Genomic DNA, 19,549 nt, shown 5'->3' with positions numbered 1-19,549 from the left:
GATTAAGTCCTGTTGATAGAGAACAACTGTAGGGCAAAGGTTCCCAAAATCAAAATTGGGGAAATAAATGAATGCATAGTAGGAGAAAAAAGGAAACACTAAAATACAGGGGGAAAAAAAAAAAAAACTTACTCTCTTCGAGCCTTTTCTACTTCTTTTTTAGATGGTAAGGTACAACCATCAAATACCAGAATTGGCTTGATTCCATGAGACAGAAGCATATTTACAAATTTCATACAAAATGCTACATACCTGTGAGAAACAATATAATTTAGTAATGGTTAGCTTTAATATTGAAAACATATATAAAAATCAAGTATTTTTACTCAACACTATGATTTGCAAATTCATTTACATAATATTAAGAGGATGATGGAAGATTATGGACTGTGTTACCTCATAAAACAATGAAAAATAAAGGAAGAAAATAATGTGTAGAGCTTGAAGTTAACTAAGTTAGAATGTCCCCAAAACATCTGACTAAATATTCATGAAATGGAACACATTTTGTTTGGCATTTCTACAGCAATATATGATTTTATATCATATGCCAGATGTGTTAGTTATATGAGGAAGTAGAAACAGAGTTTAAATAAATGGAATTACTAAGAGCAGTTACACCTTACCAAATACATACAAGAAACTGCTACCTGGGCCTGCCTATATTTCTACTGTTATTGCCTTTGAGAATGTTTCATTTCAGCCATACTAGCTCACTTGCTTTTCCACACACAACATTTCATTTCCTGCCTCCATGCCTTTGTACAAGCTGTACTTCAAGTCTAAAATGATCTTTTTTCTCACCTTTACCTCCCTCTTGGAATTCCTACTGTCATTAAAGGGTTAACTCATGCGCCATCTATTATATAAAGCCCTTCCTGATCTTCCAATTATTAATGCTCTCCCTCTAATTAGTTTCTGTAGAGGGCCACAGATAGTGGGGGAACTCTGGGTGAGGTATAAGACCCTTCAGACCAAAGGGGAACCTGCTAACAATGTCTGGTTTGGCTCCCCACCTCCCCAAGGGTTTTCGGCATTCCTGAGAAGTAGGGGGAACGGGGAGTTGACAAACTGTTGTAATCGAGGCAGAGTGATATCAGGTGGCAAAGAGTCATTTACATACAACAAGTTGTTTATATGGTACCCCATGTGCAGTATACAGTTAGCACATGTACAGTGTTGCTATAGTTATATAAGGGTATTAGGGTATATAAGGGTGAGAGAATTTGGAATAAATAGACTCCATGTTTGACTATCTATGTAAGTCCTGCCTCATCACTCCTCTTCTAAGACCAAGGACTTGGGAGTACCGAGATCTTTCAAAGAGCTAGTCCGGACACAAGTTTCTATTTTCTTAATGGACTTTATATTTATTTAACTGTATAAATGTTGTTTCCTCAAGCAGAATGTAATATCCTTGAGGTCATGGACATCTTTATATCTCCAGACCTAACATGTTACCTGGCACACAGAAGGCTCTTAATAAATGATTGTTGACTATGATTTAAAAAACACTTAGGGACTGAAGATATTTCAATGAATATAAGTTTTCTCCATTTCTTTCTTCACCCTCACCATCCTCCTTCTCCTAAAAAACTGAAGAAACAAAAAGATAAATGAGAGTAGCTAAGAGGCATAGACCTGAATTCAAATCCAGCCTCAGGCATTCACTAGCTGTGTGATCCTGAGCATGTTACTTAATCCTGTTTGCATTAGTGTCCTCATCTGTAAAATGAATTGGAGAAGGAAATGGCAAACTATTTCAGTATTTGCCAAGAAAACCCTAAATGGACTCACAGAGTCAGACATAACTGAAAAACAAGGCTTATAAGTTGTTTAATATACATTATCTAATTTTTATCTTTACCACCTTATTATTCACATTTTATTCACTCCCATTTAAAAGCTTAACTATATCCCGCTGTCTTTTTCAATGTCTGTGTAACATTGAGCAATATGTTTATGCACTTCAAAGCTGACTTTGAAGATATGATAAAAGAGCAGGCAGCTTCCACAGCTCTTAACAGCTTGATAGTCACATAACTGAACTACAGAAAGTAAAGAGATCTTACTATATCTGTCGTTTATTGGCCAAAAATATACCCACAAAATGTTTGATGTGGTAGAAGAAAACACAACCATAAAGGCATTCTTCAAACAAGATATCTCCCACATATGATGTAAGATTATACAAGATTCCTTGACAAATGCAACCACAAAAGTTATCTCTGTTGAATATCTCTTTGCCTATTAATATATATATATATATATATAATATTTATTATCTGAAATGTCTTATACAAAAACATCTTGCCTTAAAATCTCCAGAAGGCAGGACTTTACAAATTTGTCATAATAGTGTATTACTAATAGGAAAGGCTGTGAAACATAGGAACTGATTTTTAATGTTTAATTTAAATTTAATTAAATTTTTAAATTTAATCCCCTTTTGGGGATCTTTTAAATCATTTCATATATTAATGAATTATCATATATGAATTACTGTCCCTTGGAAAATTATCAACATTTCTATATTATTCATACCCACTGTTGCTTCATATTATCTTGTGCCTTTTCTTTTGACTAGCAAGTTCACCCCAAAGGTGGAGAGGGAAAGGAATCAATAAACCAGACAAATATTTGGGGTCTACTATGTATAGAACAAAAGTGGCAGAGAAAGACAAACTTGACTATAGCAAGATCCCTGAATTTGGACAACTAGATGGCACAGTGGATAGAGCCTAAAATAAGAAAAATTCATCTTCCTGAGTTAAACTTTGGCCTCAGACACTTACTAGTTGTATGAGCCTGGACAAGTCACTTAACATTTGTTTGCCTCAATTTTCTCAACTGTAAAAATGGGGATTGTAACAGCAAATATTTCTTTCTTTCTTTTTTTTTTTTTTTAATAGCCTTTTATTTACAGGATATATACATGGGTAACTTTACAGCATTAACAATTGCCAAACCTCTTGTTCCAATTTTTCACCTCTTACCCCCCCATCCCCTCCCCTAGATGGCAGGATGACCAGTAGATGTTAAATATATTAAAATATAAATTAGATACACAATAAGTATACCTGACCAAAACGTTATTTTGCTGTACAAAAAGAATCAGACTCTGAAATATTGTACAATTAGCTTGTGAAAGAAATCAAAAATGCAGGTGGGCAAAAATAGAGGAATTGGGAATTCAATGTAATGGTTTTTAGTCATCTCCCAGAGTTCTTTTTCTGGGCATAGCTAGTTCAGTTCATTACTGCTCCATTAGAAATGATTTGGTTGATCTTGTTGTTGAGGATGGCCTGGTCCATCAGAACTGGTCATCATATAGTATTGTTGTTGAAGTATATAATGATCTCCTGGTCCTGCTCATTTCACTCAGCATCAGTTCGTGTAAGTTTCTCCAGGCCTTTCTGAAATTATCCTGTTGGTCATTTCTTACAGAACAGTAATATTCCATAATATTCATATACCACAATTTATTCAGCCATTCTCCAACTGATGGACATCCATTCAGTTTCCAGTTTTTAGCCACTACAAAAAGGGCTGCCACAAACATTCGTAACAGCAAATATTTCATAAATGAGGCAGGTGGTACTGAGTTAACATTTGTAAAGCATTTAGCACCAAGTCTGGCACAGAGTAGATGTTTAATACAATCCCTAACCTAATTTAAGATAATACTGGAAAGATAGGATGAAAGCCATTCTGTGGAAGGCTTTTAATCTTTAATTCCCTGAAAAAGGGAGTCTAAATTTTATGGGTGAGGAACAGGGAGCATACTGAGGATATTTACACAGAGTACAAGATCTTTGCATTATTTTTGTGGCCAAAAAGATTGGAGAAGGGAACACATGTAAAATAGGTATGATAGTGTGACTGGGACAAATAGAATTGACAGCTGTTATAGAGAAGAAATGAATAGGACTTGTTAATAGATTACATATGACAGGTAAAAGAATGAAAGTCAATCTTAAGGTTATGAACATGGGAGATTGTGTGAAGAAAAGGTGAAATTTAGAATTAATGTTATTTATTTGCAGGTCTTACAAGATTACCTTCTGAAAAATTTTAATGTATTAGAAAACATAATAACTGGAAATAACATAGATTTCATTGACTCATTATTATAAAAGAGGTTACGGTTCATTAGTCAAAGTCCTCCAAAACTGAAAGCAATAATTACCATTATTCCTCATGAACTATAATATTGTAAGAAACACTAATGTTAGCAAAGAAAATATTCTTTTTATTTATTTATTTATTTTTAAATTATAGTAACTTTTTATTGACAGAATCCATGCCAGGGTAATTTTTTTACAACATTATCCCTTGCACTCACTTCTGTTCCGACTTTTCCCTCCCACCCTCCACCCCCTCCCCTAGATGGTAAGCAGTCCTATATATGTTGAATATGTCCTAGTATATCCTAGATACAATGTATGTGTGCAGATCCAAACAGTTTTCTTATTGCACAGGGAGAATTGGATTCAGAAGGTAGAAATAACCCGGGAAGAAAAACCAAAATGCAAACAGTTTACATTCATTTCCCAGTGTTTTTTCTTTGGGTGTAGCTGCTTCTGTCCATCATTGATCAATTGAAAACGAATTAGGTCTCGCAAAGAAAATATTCATAATAAAAATTTTGATTGTTTACAACTAACATTGACAAGAAAACAACTGGCAAAGAATGGCTGGATATTCAACTGGAATAGCAAATAAAATACACTTTTCCTTTACATATCTCACATGTCACAAAAAAAAAAATCCCAATACTGAACTAAGTGAAAATAATTTTTTTTTTCTGGCAATCAGCTAATGTTATTAGATGATACTATATGCTGGGCACTGGAGATACCAAAGAAAGGCCAAACCAGGACCTGTCCTCAAGAAGCATGCATTCTAATGGGAAGATGAAATATATATATACTATGCATATAGACTAGATGGAAGGCAATCTGGGTAGGGAAGGCACAGAAAGGTAGGAGGTGTTGCAGAAGATGTGGTTTGAGTTGAATCCTGAAGGTAGTCAAGGAATTAAGATGTAGAGATGAGGGGGCAAAGCATTCCTAGCATGGGAGACAGAGCAGGCATGAAGATGAGATGGACCATTGTGTTGAAAAATTGTGAGTAAGCCTTTGTTGCCGAATTGAAGAATTTTAGAGAACAATCAAGTCTAAGAAGACTAAGGTAAGAAGCCTGGAAATAAGAGGGAGCCCCCTGAGCTTTATGACAAGGTCAGACTTAACTTTAGGAAAAATCACCAGGAAGGCTGGATTATTACCCTGAATTCATACTTGAGGCAGGGAGATCAGTTAGAACACAACAACAGTAGATCCAGGTGAGAGATGATAAAAGATTTGATCCAGAATTGTTACTGTGTGAATAGGGACAAAGTAGAGTTTATGAGAGACGCTAAGAAGATAGAAAAGACAAGGTTACGCAACATGTATATGTGGAATTAGGGGGAAGAGCAAATGATACTGAAGTTTCAAGATCAAGTGACTTTTTCAACAAAAAATCCATTCAATGTTATAATTTAAAAGAAAATGACATCATTTATCATTAAGAAATCACCAACAGAAATATAAATCAAAAGAAATAAAAATAGATTAATTCATACTTACTGATCAGTAGGTTCACCTTTGGCTAGCTTTTCAGCACAGGCAAAGGCTCCTTTGTGAAGCCAACAGTATGTATCCACAGCTACCACCTGCCCTTTATACTTCTTTATATGGATGGGTTCAGAAGCATCTTTGATAAACTGAAGCAAACCTTGTATCCCCATCCTGCCAGTTATGCATGATAAAAAAGTTGAAACATGGAAAATTAAATACATCCATCCATATATATGTGTGTGTGTGTGTATAATTTTAAAATTTCATAAAAAAAAAAAAAGATTTGATCGCCATTAAAAAACAATTTATTTTCTGGACTTCTGAAAACTATTAACCTTTAAACCTATTTAAAGAGCTTCCCTTTCCCAATCAGGTTCTACCATTTGCCCAGGGATAATGACTAGCTCTGATTTCCTTGTTAAAGGGAGCATGATGCCCAGGGGGAAACTGTATCTAGACAAACTTTTCTCCGCAACTAAATAGTCTTGAGAGAAGAGAAACCATTTGTCCAAGTCACTTCACCCGTATGTGTCAAGAGGTGGGATTTGAACTCGGGTCTTGCCGAGTTCTGGAGACAAATTACTTTTACTATAGCTGCAAATTAAGTATTGCGGATAAATTCCGTTTTACATTTAAGCCTAGAGTTTACTTCAAGGGTACTTAAGAGCGTGTATAGTGTATTACATCTGACTTTACATTTATAATCCTCTTCCTGACATCTGATCGCTCAACAATCAAGGGCTTCGTAGATGGGCTTCTCTTTTCCCCCACCATCGGCTCTCACGCACTAAGGGAGGGCACCCTCCCCCCCCCCCCCCCCCCCCCCCCCCCCCCCCCCCCCCCCCCCCGTAGAAGGTTACGTCACTAGGTCTCAGATAGCTAAGAGATCTCGTTAGATCTCTTCCACCCTTAAAACCGGCAGAGGTTCAGTGATTTGTCTGGGGCTTGTCTATGCACCGAGTCTCCAGGCCTCTCATTCGGCCCAGGGCCCTGCTTATATAATAAGCCCTTCCGAGACGGACCGCGTATCCAGAGCCGACTCCCGCCTTCGCACCCACTCCAGAGGGACCAGAGCGCGGGGCCTGGGCATTCTCTCTCCGCGCTTGCGGCTAGCCCCCAGTCTCTCACCTCGCGCGGTCCCGCACCAGAACCGAGTCTGGGGGTGCAGATCAGCAGACACTCACAGCGTAAGCGCCAAAACAACACGGCCCGTTTTCAATTTACGCGCGTCTGGAACAGGAGGGGCGCCGCCTCTAACGGAAGTGACGTCAAAGACACCGCTGGCGAATCAACTTCTAGTTTTTTGCACGGGTCTCTGAATCTCCCATGGATCACTTCTCTCTTGTCAATCTCTCTTCTGTCTCTCTCTCTCCCCTTCCACCTGTATCGGTTTTCTACTGATTGGCTTGAACGCCTTGGAGAAGTCGGGGGAGATTTCACTTCGGCCGGAAGGAGGAATTATTTAATCTTTGTGGGAGAAATTAAAATGAGCGCGCATGAAAGACCCCCCCCCCCCACCACCACCAAGTGGCTTTCTGGGAATTGTAGTTTGCACCCGCGCTCGGAGGCCAGGCAGTTGTAGTCCGGGAGACAACCTTTGTCAGGAGAGTAGATGAAACTTGGATGAAGATGCGTGTGTTTTAAGGTGAGCCTGCGACGGCTCATTTGTGCTTAATTTTTTTTTTGTTGTTGTTTTTAAGCAAAATGAAAAGAAAATCGAAGCCAAAAAGAATTTGTTGCACTGCCATATTCACAATTTTTCCATCTGGATGCGTGTGTTTTGGTAAATATTAAACAACAGGCTCTCCAGAAAAAATGCACTTTAAATTTAATCTACAATGTTAACATTTTCTCTGCTAACAAAATAATAATCTAATTTTGATTTGTAAAGTTTGAAATTGAATAGTTGGTTGGAACTGGCTCCGGCACATCCCTGAATCCTGGATGCACATTTAAACCATCAGGCTTGGAAACATACTGCAGAACTTGAATATAGGTGTCGCCTTTTCAAGTTCCGTTTTCTATTTACTAGGCCATGTTCCCTCTCTATTTGAGGTATACAGAGATCATATTTTTTTTTTATAATAATTTTTATTGACAGAACCCATGCCAGAGTAATTTTTTACAACATTATCCCTTGCACTCACTTCTGTTCCGATTTTTCCCTCCCACCCTTCACCCCCTCCCTAGATGGCAAGCAGTCCTATATATGTTGGATATGTTGTAGTATATCCTAGATACAATGTATGTGTGCAGAACCAAACAGTTTTCTTGTTGCACAGGGAGAATTGGATTCAGAAGGTAAAAATAACCCGGGAAGAAAAACCAAAATGCAAGCAGTTTACATTCATTTCCCAGTGTTTTTTTCTTTGGGTGTAGCTGCTTCTGTCCATCATTGATCAATTGAAACTGAATTAGGTCTCTTTGTCAAAGAAATTAACTTCCATCAGATTTGACATATATAATGATCTCTTGGTTCTGCTCATTTCACTCAGCATCAGTTCATGTAAGTCTCTCTAATCCTCTCTGTATTCCTCCTGCTGGTCATTTCTTACATAACAATAATATTCTGTAATATTCATATACCACAATTTATTCAACCATTCTCCAATTGATGGGCATCCACTCATTTTCCAGTTTCTGGCCACTACAAACAAGGGCTGCCACAAACATTTTGGCACATACAGGTCCCTTTTCCTTCTTTAGTACAGAGATCATATTTTCAATGATCCAGTCTCAGCTCTGTCACGCGTTAATGGGGCAGCTAAGAATTGACATGATTGTGATTTCTCGAGAGCCGTGGGAAAGCTTTTGATTTATAATGCTTTCTTGTCAATAGCATAATAGGATTCAGAGCTGGAAAGGAGATTGAAGATCTACACCTCCAATTTAGCAGATATGAAAACTGACGTCCTGCAGATTAAGCGACTTAATCCATGACACAGATAGTAAATAGTTCTAGTTTGAACACTTTGCTTCCAGTTTCCCTTCACTCTAGTCCATGCTCCATTCAGCTATCAAACGGATCATGCTGAAAATCAGGTCTGAGCAGGTCACCTTATTTAATAAACTACACTGGCTCCTATCATTTGTAGGATCAAATATTACATCACCTCTTCCCATCTTGTCAGTCTTCTTCTATGGTTCCCCTCTATTTTTGCTGTTCCTTACACAAGATGTGCTATCTCCTGTTTCAGAATATTTTTAACTGTCTATTTCCTCATTCTTGAGAGTCTCTCCATTCTCATTTCTGTCTTCTGAACTCCTTGGCTTCCTTAAAGTTCCAGGTAAATCCCCCAGGGAGCCTTTACAATCTCCCTTAACACTAGTGCCTGACTTGTATTATTTCCAATTTGTCTTGCATATAACTTGTTTGTAATTAGTTGTTTGCAAATTATCTCCCCCATTAGACTGTGAGTTTCTTGAGAGCAAGGACTTTTATTTTTTATCCTTCTTTTTATCCCCAGTGCTTATCACAGAAATCTGTTCAGTTGTATCCCACTCTTATGACACCATTTGGGGTTTTCTTGGTAGAGATACTGTAGTGGTTTCCTATTTCCTTCTCCAGCTCATTTTATAGATGAGGCAGACTTGTCATATAGCCTGTAAATGTTTACCATTACATGTGAACTTTTATCTTCCTTATTCCAGGAATAAGGTAGCTCTATCTAGTGTGTCACTGAGCAGTCTCACCTGGTACATAGTAGATGCTTAACAAATGCTTGGTGACAGATTTACTGAACCCTGATTCTATGTTTCTAAATCTAAAATCTGGGGCTCTTTCCAGTAGAGCAGGAAATAGAAAGCCAGATGTCTCTGTACAGTTTTTTTCCCCCCAATGTGAAACAGGGAGGATGTTTTAAATAAAAAGGAGGCTGGTCCACAGCTGTGATTCCAGATAGATTAAAGATATGGTAGCCAATTAAGCTGATAGCTCCCAAAAGGAATTCTTGTTTAAGATATTCAGTCTACCCTCCTTCTCAGGAATTAGTTGTATCAGTAAGCAAATTGTTTTATTTCCTCAGCAACAAATTATAAATCCAGAAATTCAAAGAGGGATGAAAATTACTTATGATGACCCATAGAATCTAATTTAATTGTCCTTTGTCACGTTTACCTATTATTTTAAGCAATAAGGTGTGTAGATGAAAGAAATATAAACTTAAGTAAAAGGTCTCTCAAAGAGAAAATAGGCCATGGAGGCCAAAACTTTGATTAATATTAGCATCTTGAACTATCTGAAGAGTGATATCTTCATACTATGCTAAATGTAAGAGGGTGACACAGAAACTTTAATTGTGGCCTTGGGGGCTTAGTCATGCCATAGACATGGAATAATTACCATAATCATCCTTTATTATACTCTTCATGTGAGGGCATGAAATGTACTATTCTCCAGGAAGTTACAGTGTGTGGAACTGATGGAGAACAATACTTCACCAGATGGACAGAAAGGAACAGTTCAAGGACTCTGTGAAATCTAATCTAAAGGAAAGAAATGTACATCAAAATGTCAATGATCCTAAAACAGCAGCCAAAGACAGACTGCTTAGTGGGGAGAAATCCAAGATGGAGAGGCTTAGCTTAAAGGAGTCACATTGACTATCAGGGTAAGAGGTCCTTGTGCAGTGAGTGCCAAGTCCTCAGCAAGTAGCTGCTGTCAAAATCTGCCAGTAATGAATTCCTGACCATAGATTGGTCTTTCAGTTACATTTGCCACTAGGGTAATTACCCTACCAACAGCACCATCTTAAAATACAAATAAAAATAAAACCTTTTATTCTACCATTTAAAATCTAATAAATATGTTTATCAGACTCTGAGGCCAGTTCTTTTCATTGTTCTCATATATCTCATATTAATACATTTTGTTGGTAACTTACTGGTTGGAGTTTTAGGTTTAATGCATTCTTATTTCTAAATCAAAGATATTTCTTTTAGGGCTAATTTAACTCTTTGATGTGGAATAGTTGAAGGGGGTATATCTATATATATTTGACCAGTGTGATAACTAGAACTTGTAGAGCAGTAATAATGTTCATCTTTTTTCTTCCTTTAGTCATTTGAAAACTTTCCTTCTGGTCTCTCTAGCTGTTTCACTATGAACCATCTCAGTATATTAATAGTTATTTACTTTCTTTTTAAATTACTTTTTTGATACTCTGAACTTTATAAGTATCAAGAAAATGGACATTACAATTCATAAAGAACAGAGAGGACTATATATGAAACTATAAATCTTATAATGTAAAGCTTTTTAAAAAAATTAATGTGTACAACAATCTATTACATTAGCTCCAAAGAAGCTTCATTTTTCTGTTACTTTCTAGACCTCCCAAACTCCTTTGTTTTTTCTCTTTAAAAGTGTCATTGATGTTCATTTCTTTCTGCCTTTTTTTGCATACTCTATCCTCCCCCCATCAAACAAAAATCTAAACTAAACTAAACTAAACCTCCTCTCCCTATTTACTGACTCATTCTTAACTATCTACAAATATGCCCATATGTATGCCTTCGGGGGAAAAAAACTTTAACTTTATCTTTTCCACCTCACTTTCTACATTTCTTCAGCCTTTCATAGCTAAACTCTTCAAAAAGGTGGCCTACAATAAGAACATCCTTCTCTCTTCTTTAACTCCTTATAGTCTGACGAGGTCTTATCATATTGTATGGAATAAAGAGAGCTAAGGTGAAGAACTTACAGGAATGTATGAATTCTTTTTCTGTATTTTATTTTCATTATTTGTGTTCCCCCTATGACCTGTATAATATATGCAGGCTCATATTTACTTGAGCCTTGGCCAGTTAGAAACATATAAGTAAATATGCTGAGCTGATGACATTTATTAGTATTTGACATTTATCGATGTTTAGTCTATTAGCTGGACCACTATCTGCTTGATTAAGCCTGAAGACCTGACTTTCTGTTTCTTAGAAATCAGAAGATTTCAGGGAAACAGAAACCTTTCATTCCAATTGCCCCAAATAGCAACAGCCAATTAGATGCCTCCCCCTCCTCTTCTCAATGCTCGCTTACTTGTGATGTAATTTCTTGTATAAAAGCTATGTTTCTTTACTACTTCTTTAGCCCTCCTACCCCGAGCTTTCTCTTTCTTATCTGGGATGGGACGCTCATCCTCCGGAGGTTTTCAATAAACAACTTTTCTGCCTTCTAGTGAGTGTTCTTTGAGTAGCCATTTTGGGTAAGGGTCTTCTATATCCCTCACAATGTCACTGAAACTTCTCTCTTTAAAATTATCAGCAATCTCATAGTTGCGAAATCCAATGACCTTTTCTTGATCATTTTTTCTCTCTGACACTGTTAATCACCCTCTCCTCTTTCTAGGTTTTCAGGTCACCACTTTGTTTAGTTGTCTTAGTTAGAGGAGCACTCCTTAATCTCCTTTGGTAGAGAAGGCCTCTAACTATAGGTGTTCCTCAGGGTTCTGTCCTAGACCCTGGCTCTTTCCCTTCTATACTATTTCACTTGGTGATCTCATTAACTCCCATGGATTTAATTCCCATTTCTATGATAATAATTCTAAGATGTGTCTACCCTGCTCCAACCTCTCTACTAACCTCTAAGTTCACATCTCCAGAATTACCTTTTGGAATTCTCATTCTAAATGTCCAGTAGACATCTTAAACTAACCCTATCTAAAAAGAACTCAATGTTTTTCCCACTAAACCCTCCCCTTCTGCTGTCTTTTCTGTTGTTGTTGAGGGCAATACCATCCTCCTGATCTGCCATCAACTGGCATGAATCATGGAAGAAGCAGTGAGTGAAATAAATAAGAATGGGGCCAGGAGAGTCCAAACTTACATTTGAACCGACTATTTCTTACAGCTTTCTTTTTATACCCCCCACAAGCATATTTTTCTTTATTATACATTACACAAATTCCAGAAAACCACAAAAATTACAACTAAGATTATGACTTTTTTTGTTCTATTAATCAAGGTCTAGCCTGTTATTTATTTTCATTTTTAAAGTATCTTGTCTCAAAATATAATTCAGTTGTGTCATCCACTATTAGTAAATAATCCAAAGGAGCTCAGATATAAGTTATCAGCTGGGAAGCTGGCCTTGCAAAATCTCCTAAAGTCCTCCAAGTGACCTTGTCTTGCTTTGGGCTTCCAAAGAACTTACAGCTGGTTCCCCACCTCTCCTCCTTTTAAATTTTTTAATCACAATTCATGCAGGTCAATTATGATTGGTTTCAATAGGATAGTCATTATTCTAAGAAAACAAAAAAAGCCAGAGCAAGTTAAAATAAAAAGCAATATATAATGTATATATAGATGGTATAGTATGAAAGAGTGTAAAAAATCAATTTTTAAAAGGATTAAGTCTATAAAAAGCATTAATTATAGAGTGTGCCATTCTTTCTAGATAAATTCCAAGCATGGACACATTTTCAATACCAGAAGTGATTACATGTAAAATATTCATATCTAAAGTAATATTAGAGTCATGCCAAAATCCTGAGTTGTACATGTATCTTTTACCATGATATATCAGGATTAATAGCATTGTATATTAAAAGTATAACACAAATAAATGAATATTGACAATCCCATCTCATTGTTTTCTTGTTTTCAATACATCTAGCTCATCTCCTAAAAAGAGTACTAATTGTTCTAACAAATTTAATTTGTTATTAAAATCTATATCAATATCTTCTTGTGTTTAGAATGCCAGAGCAACATTCCTGGCTAGGTTGTCAGCAAACGTAGCTGTACTTTCAGTCTGTAATGTTACAGCAGAAATAGTGGTTGAAACTATTAAAGAAACAAAGTCAATAATCCTAGTTATCAACAAACCTATAAATCTTTTTGAGCAGTCTACTGTTTCTGCAGTTATGTACAATGAATGTTCTCTTGCTGACTGAAATCAAGGATGGGAGGAATTTGTGGGAAATATGCAAAAGAAGTTTATTCTGTAATTAGGACATATCTAGCAGTTACATCAATACATTTAGTGAGTATACAATTTACATAAATAACATTCCATTTATATTCAGTGTCTTCTAATGTAAGGTTGAGGCAATTTTTTACATTTTCACAATTAGCATTGTAATTAGCCACAAGGAAAGCTTGTGGTGGGCTATATAGCATTTATATGTCACAGGTTGTAACCAAGAAGGAAAAGGAAATCTTTCCAATACATTTCTCCACTCCCTCCACACATCTGGGTGGATAAAATAGTTACCACTGCAAGGAACGTGAGTTCAGTTTTATTATAATGTCCTTGACCTATGACAAGATCCATTGCTTGCTGTGACAGAACCTTTATCTCTCCCCATGTAGAGTTCTCCATCTTCTGTGTTGCCTGACTCAATCTTCATTTTCCTTGAAGTTTCATATTCTGCATTTGAGTGGTCAGTGGTGATATATGCTCTGACATTTTTTTCTCAGATATCCCACATTGGTCATGTATATTATTCTGGAAAGTTCTCTTCCCCACATTAATAATGGATTAATAATGTTTATCTGTTAATACATCTTTCCACATTACCCAGTCTGCAAGCCTTTTTACTTCTGAAAAGTGCTTTTCTGCTGGGTATGCCCAGCTTTTTCCATTGTCAAAAAGTTTAAATATTTATATATTTTTGTTTTTGATAGTTTCCTTTGTGGGGTAGTGGTGTATATTCCCCTTTTTTGTTTATCAAGCATGATTTTTATGTCCTTATTACAACACTTTACAAGAGCTTGACCAGTCAAGTTATATGAAATTCTGGTAATTAAATGTATATGGTCAGAAGATCAGAATTCATTAAAAGTTTTACTAGCATAGGCAGGAGCATTGTCTATTTTTATCTGTTTAGGAATACCCATAAGGTCATATTCCAAAAAGAGATAATCGATAACGTTTGACAGCCTCACCTCTTTGTAATGAGACAAAAGTAAAGGAAGAATAAGTGTCTGTCTACTGTGACATGGACAAAAGACAGTTTAATAAATTACTTTTGCATTATTTTGTAAACTTTAAGGACCTTATTTAATAGACATATCTAACAATAAATAGATGAGTGAGCCAAAATTCATTTACCTACTTATTAAGAATATAATGATCGCATATTTTCTGATTGAAAAGTACAAGATCTGACATATTTGAATTGTACTCATGCCTTTTATTGACTATTTACTCTTATTTTAGAGATTTGCCATAAGAGAAAAAAGCAAGAACATGATCATAATAGCATTAAAACTGTTTTTTTCAAGTCACAGCCTGAGAGTACATACAACTAATTGTGCAATAACAATTCCACTTCATAATCAGACTCAGGAATGATCAGGTGAGTTCCTATTCAAAGGAAAACACTAAGTCAGAAATATCTCCTTAAGCAAAAGTCAAGGCTACACTCTCAATTCTTGTCCAGATACAAACTTTCAACTTTAACAGTTCAGAATCACATTCCTCTGAGTAACTTGTGGCCATCTCTCAGATGATGGATTACTGACTTGATGATTCATCAGACAATCATACTTGAATTCAAAGCTCCAAACAATATTAGTTATAGTTTCAAGAATTTTCATCTTAAATAAAATGTTTCATTAATCAAAGATTCAGGTGGGTTTAGCTCTCAAGGATTACATATTTTAAATAAGTATTAACTATAATCTTATATTGATAACAGTAAGAGATTCATCCCAGAAAGTTCACAGCTTATCTTGATATATGAATAGAAAATTTTGCTTTAAGATACTCACTTAGCTAGGTGTTGCACCAGCCCTGAAGTCAGGAGGACCTGAGTTCAAATCTGACCTCTGGAGGACCTGAGTTCAAATCTGACCTCAGATGCCTAGTGTGTGATCCTAGGCAAGTCACTTAAGCCTATTTGCCTCAGCAAAAACAACAACAACAACAAAAAGATATTCAGTAATCAATAACCAAAGACTCAAGTTTTAGAAATATAAAAAAATTCAAATTGTATATTGTCTATAGCAAAAACATGTTCAGTTATAAACAGTCAAAGGGACAAAGGCATAGACTACTATTCTCAGACTCCCTTTAAATAATGGGGATAGACATATGCTATATACTTAGCATCTAAAAGAATGTTGAGGGGTTCTGTAACATCTTTAGGGAGGAGCATTATTGATGAGATTTTAGCCTTTTGTGCTGAATTGTAATGGTTTTGTATGATCTTATTATATTTCTCATCTATATAGTACCCTGCTTTCCCTGAACTGTAGCCATCAGTAAATGCAGTAAATTCAGAATCAATAGAATAGTTCTTTATTATCCTTGGGAATATCCATTGATATTTTTCACAAATGATGAGTAATTACCAAATCCCATAAAGGTACGACTTGCTCTAAATCATATATTAAGAAATTGAAATTGTTTACATTTTTGCTGCTATATAAAATATTCATTATTTTGGATGAATTATTTTGGAATCTGGATATTTTGGTCTGATGAAATAGCATGGTTAAGGAGATCATTATACACGGCAACCAAGAAGACTATATAGTTATTAATTCTGATGGACGTGGCTCTCTTCAACAATGAGATGAGTCAGACCATTTCTATTTATTCAGTGATGAAGAGAGCATCTACACCCAGAGAGAGGACTGTGGAAATTGAGTGTGGTTCACAATATAGCATATTCATTATTTTTGTTGTTTGCTTGCATTTTATTTTACTTGTCTTTTTTTCCTTGTGCAGCACAATAATTGTATAACTATGTATACATATATTGGATTTAACATATATTTCTATTGTGTTTAACATATATTGGACTACTTGCCACTAGGGGAGGATGTGGAGGGGGGGAGGGGGCTGGGGAATTGGAACATAAGGTCTTGCAAGTGCTAATGATGAAGAATTGTCCATGCATATGTTTTGAAAAATAATAATAATAAAAAAGAAATAGTATGGCTAACAAAATTTTGGCACATTGTAGGATGTGCCATATCTTGAGGTAACACTTTCCATTGAAATGTTTGTGCAGGTGTCTACATATTTATATAGAAATAGTAAAGGTAAATCTAGATTTATCCTCCTTTTGAAGAGAAATAGTAAAACACAGTCTTTTAAATTAATAATTATCAGGGGCTAGTCAGCAAGCTCCTTGGTAGGGGAAGGAAGGCCAGCCTGAAGGGTATCCATAGTGACCATGGTATCATTTATTACACAAAAAATCATATAACATTTGCCATTTCACTGATTTTTTTTTCTTTATTGCAAGTACTGGAGAATTCCAAGGGCTAGTAGAAAATTCAACATCTCCTAATTAGAGCTCTTCAGAGACTAACTGATATAGAGAATTTAGCTTCTCCTTTGATAGCCTGATAATAACAACGGATTTTTAAACACATTTTCCACCTCTTGTTAGTTTTTCAGTTTATACTGTAATAACATTTAGGGTACTAGATAACAAGCCAAATATGGGTTGCATAATCTCAGAAAGAATCCATTATTTATCAATTCAGGTAAAACAGAATCTATCACAATCCATTAAATTTCCAATTTTAACACACATACCAATTTAAAGTTATTTTAAAATTAACCAGTACTTTGGTTTGTGAGATTCCCTAAAATGTACCTAGATATTCCAGTCAAGCAAAATTAGCTTTTAGTTATTTTCCCAATTCACACAAACCTCTTTTATTTTGTAAACCAGGAAAGAGTTAGTTAAGTGCCCACTTTTGCTTCATATGGGTTTTTGCCTTGAGATTCTTCCTGGCATGGTTCCACAAATCTGATCTCTGATAACAAAGTCACAGGCTCCTTGCTTGTAGGAATTTTTAAAGTGATAGCACTCTGATCTTCTGTTTTCTCAAAAGTTCCCAAGTTCTCTAATCCCTTTCAGTTTATGCTCTTCTCATTCCTACATGCTTAAACTTTCTCACTATTTCACTATATTAAATATATTTTTTCCTTTTCTCTCACCCTCTCATACAAAGCTTCTGTAGTCAACTGGAGGAAGAGGAAGAAAAAGAGAAAAAGATTCTTTCCTTGTATCCTAATCTTGCAGAGCTCAAAATTAGCTCCCAAATTACTTTATCATGATCAACGACTAATACACTCACTCATATTTTCCAAAATTCCCTTATTTTCGTACATTTCCCAAACCTAGGGCAATCTCCTATTTAAAGGGAACTAAGAAAGATACTTCCTTCAGCACACAAGAACTCTGATGCGCAGGAATTTAGGACCCTAAATCAAGAATCAGAACCTTGCTACTAGAGCAACAGGATGGGTTGAAACTTCTAAAAATCTTTCCTTGAGACACCCTGAAAGAATTACTATTTTGAACGAATTTCAGCAATTCAGCCTGATATTTTTCCAAGTCAGCAACAAAAAGGCTGAATTCTTATCTCTTATAAGCTTGCTAACTTGTAACAGAGAACACAAGAGTCAAAACAGACTCATAGAAATCTATTTCCAGCTTTTACATATAGATTTAAACCTTACATATTCAATTAGTCCTGGAAGCATCCTCCTAATTTTTTTCCCTTTATATTTTGAGGCATAATTTTTACTACCCTGAGATCTCTTCTTTTCAGTTCTTTATCTCTTTCAAGGGAGAGCCCCAAATCCAGAGCCAAACATGAAAACCACCTGAAGTTCTGGCATGGAGCCTGCTTTCAGGTTTGGGTCAGGAGATCCCCAAAAAAGGAGTTAAAAATTCCGGACGAGCCCATTATTTTTAAAAAATGATTTCCCACCTTTTCAGGGTTCTTTCTCACCAAGGGCAACAACCTTTTACATTTTTTTTTTTAAATCCTCAAGCAGTCTTTTAGTTATAGGGTAACTTCTTTCTCTAACTACCCTTTTCAGTACTTGTATATATTGATTTCTGTCTTTAAATTGAATTTGTCCCATTTAAAAAATTCTTGTCAACATTTCAAAAATTGTAGGTACTTATGCTCCCTGATTTCTTTGTGTCTGATCAGTGCAAAGATCATAATTTATTTTCCATAACAAATAATCTCCCTCCTTCTAATGCTGTCCTTGCCATCGTATACCAATCAAAGAGGCACAAAATATCAGCAGTTAAGGTCTCAATTAAGCCTAATACATATGGTTTCAAATTATGAGTCCTTTCTAGTGTTTCAGTATTAGTAATGGGCAGACCTACTTTGATGTTATGTTCAATATCCCTAGAATCATTATCATTGGTTACTTCAGGATCTGTCTCTACTCCTACATCCTCCTTCATGACAGTATTTACCATTAGCACTTTGATCTCTGAGGTTAAGCAAATTTTTATAATATTCTATAGAGAAAAGGCATCTACAAGAACTCATCAGGGCCATCTTCTTTTAATCTGTCATTCATCTGTTTTCTTATTTCAAAAATTCTTTTCCTTATAAGCCTGCAGATAATCCTCTTACCCTTATCATTTTGTGCTCGACAATCTCTCTGGCAAGAGCTGCTTCTCCTCTTATTCTTTCCTTCTGTTCAGGTGCCATTTGCCTGCAACTGGCATGAGTGATGGATGAAGCAGGGAGTGAAATAAATGAGTGGGGCCAGAAGAGTTCAAAGCTTACATCTTGAACTGACTTTATTTCTTACAGCTTCTCTTTTATATCTCACCATAACCAAAATTTTCTTGTTATACATTATACAAATGCCAGAAAACTACAGAAAGCATAACTAAGGTTATCACGTTTCCCTGTTCTATTAGTCAAGATCCAACCTGTTATTTATTTTCATTTTTTAAAGAATCCTATCTCAAAATACAATTAGGTCATGTTGTCCATTATATTTTCAGCAAATATTCCAAACTCAGATATGAGTTATCAGCTGGGAAAATGGGCTTGGAAAGTCTCCTAAAGTCTTCCAAGCAGCTTCAGCCTTCTAAAGGTCTTAAAGCTGACTCCCTACATTAGTTCCTTGGACTTAAAATTTAGAAGTCCCCTGGATTCCTCACTGTTTCCAACTCCCATATACAATCTGTTCCCAAGGACTT

General features: G+C 35.9%; 1 protein-coding gene across 3 annotated transcripts in view; it reads right to left on the bottom strand.

The window, feature by feature from the left end:
- The window catches only part of EXO1 (exonuclease 1), a 45,399-nt gene extending 26,256 nt beyond the window's left edge, over positions 1-19,143 (bottom strand). Inside the window, exons 1-3 of one of the 3 annotated variants that reach the window (XM_031966967.1) lie at positions 18,972-19,143; positions 5,631-5,792; positions 133-252 (exon numbers count right to left, since the gene is read on the bottom strand). In XM_031966967.1, coding sequence (XP_031822827.1) covers positions 133-252; positions 5,631-5,791 — 281 coding nt within the window. In that variant the 5' untranslated portion in view covers position 5,792; positions 18,972-19,143. Of the gene's footprint in view, positions 1-132; positions 253-5,630; positions 5,793-6,749; positions 6,876-18,971 lie in introns of those variants that run through there. The other 2 variants (XM_003767785.4, XM_031966968.1) reach the window with 2 other exon arrangements.
- Between the last annotated feature and the right edge of the window lie 406 nt (positions 19,144-19,549).

Source organism: Sarcophilus harrisii, chromosome 4 (assembly GCF_902635505.1).
Source record: "Sarcophilus harrisii chromosome 4, mSarHar1.11, whole genome shotgun sequence".
NCBI lineage: Eukaryota > Metazoa > Chordata > Mammalia > Dasyuromorphia > Dasyuridae > Sarcophilus > Sarcophilus harrisii.
Note: the sequence above shows the minus strand (reverse complement) of the source record. Positions and strands in the feature narration are given on the sequence as shown.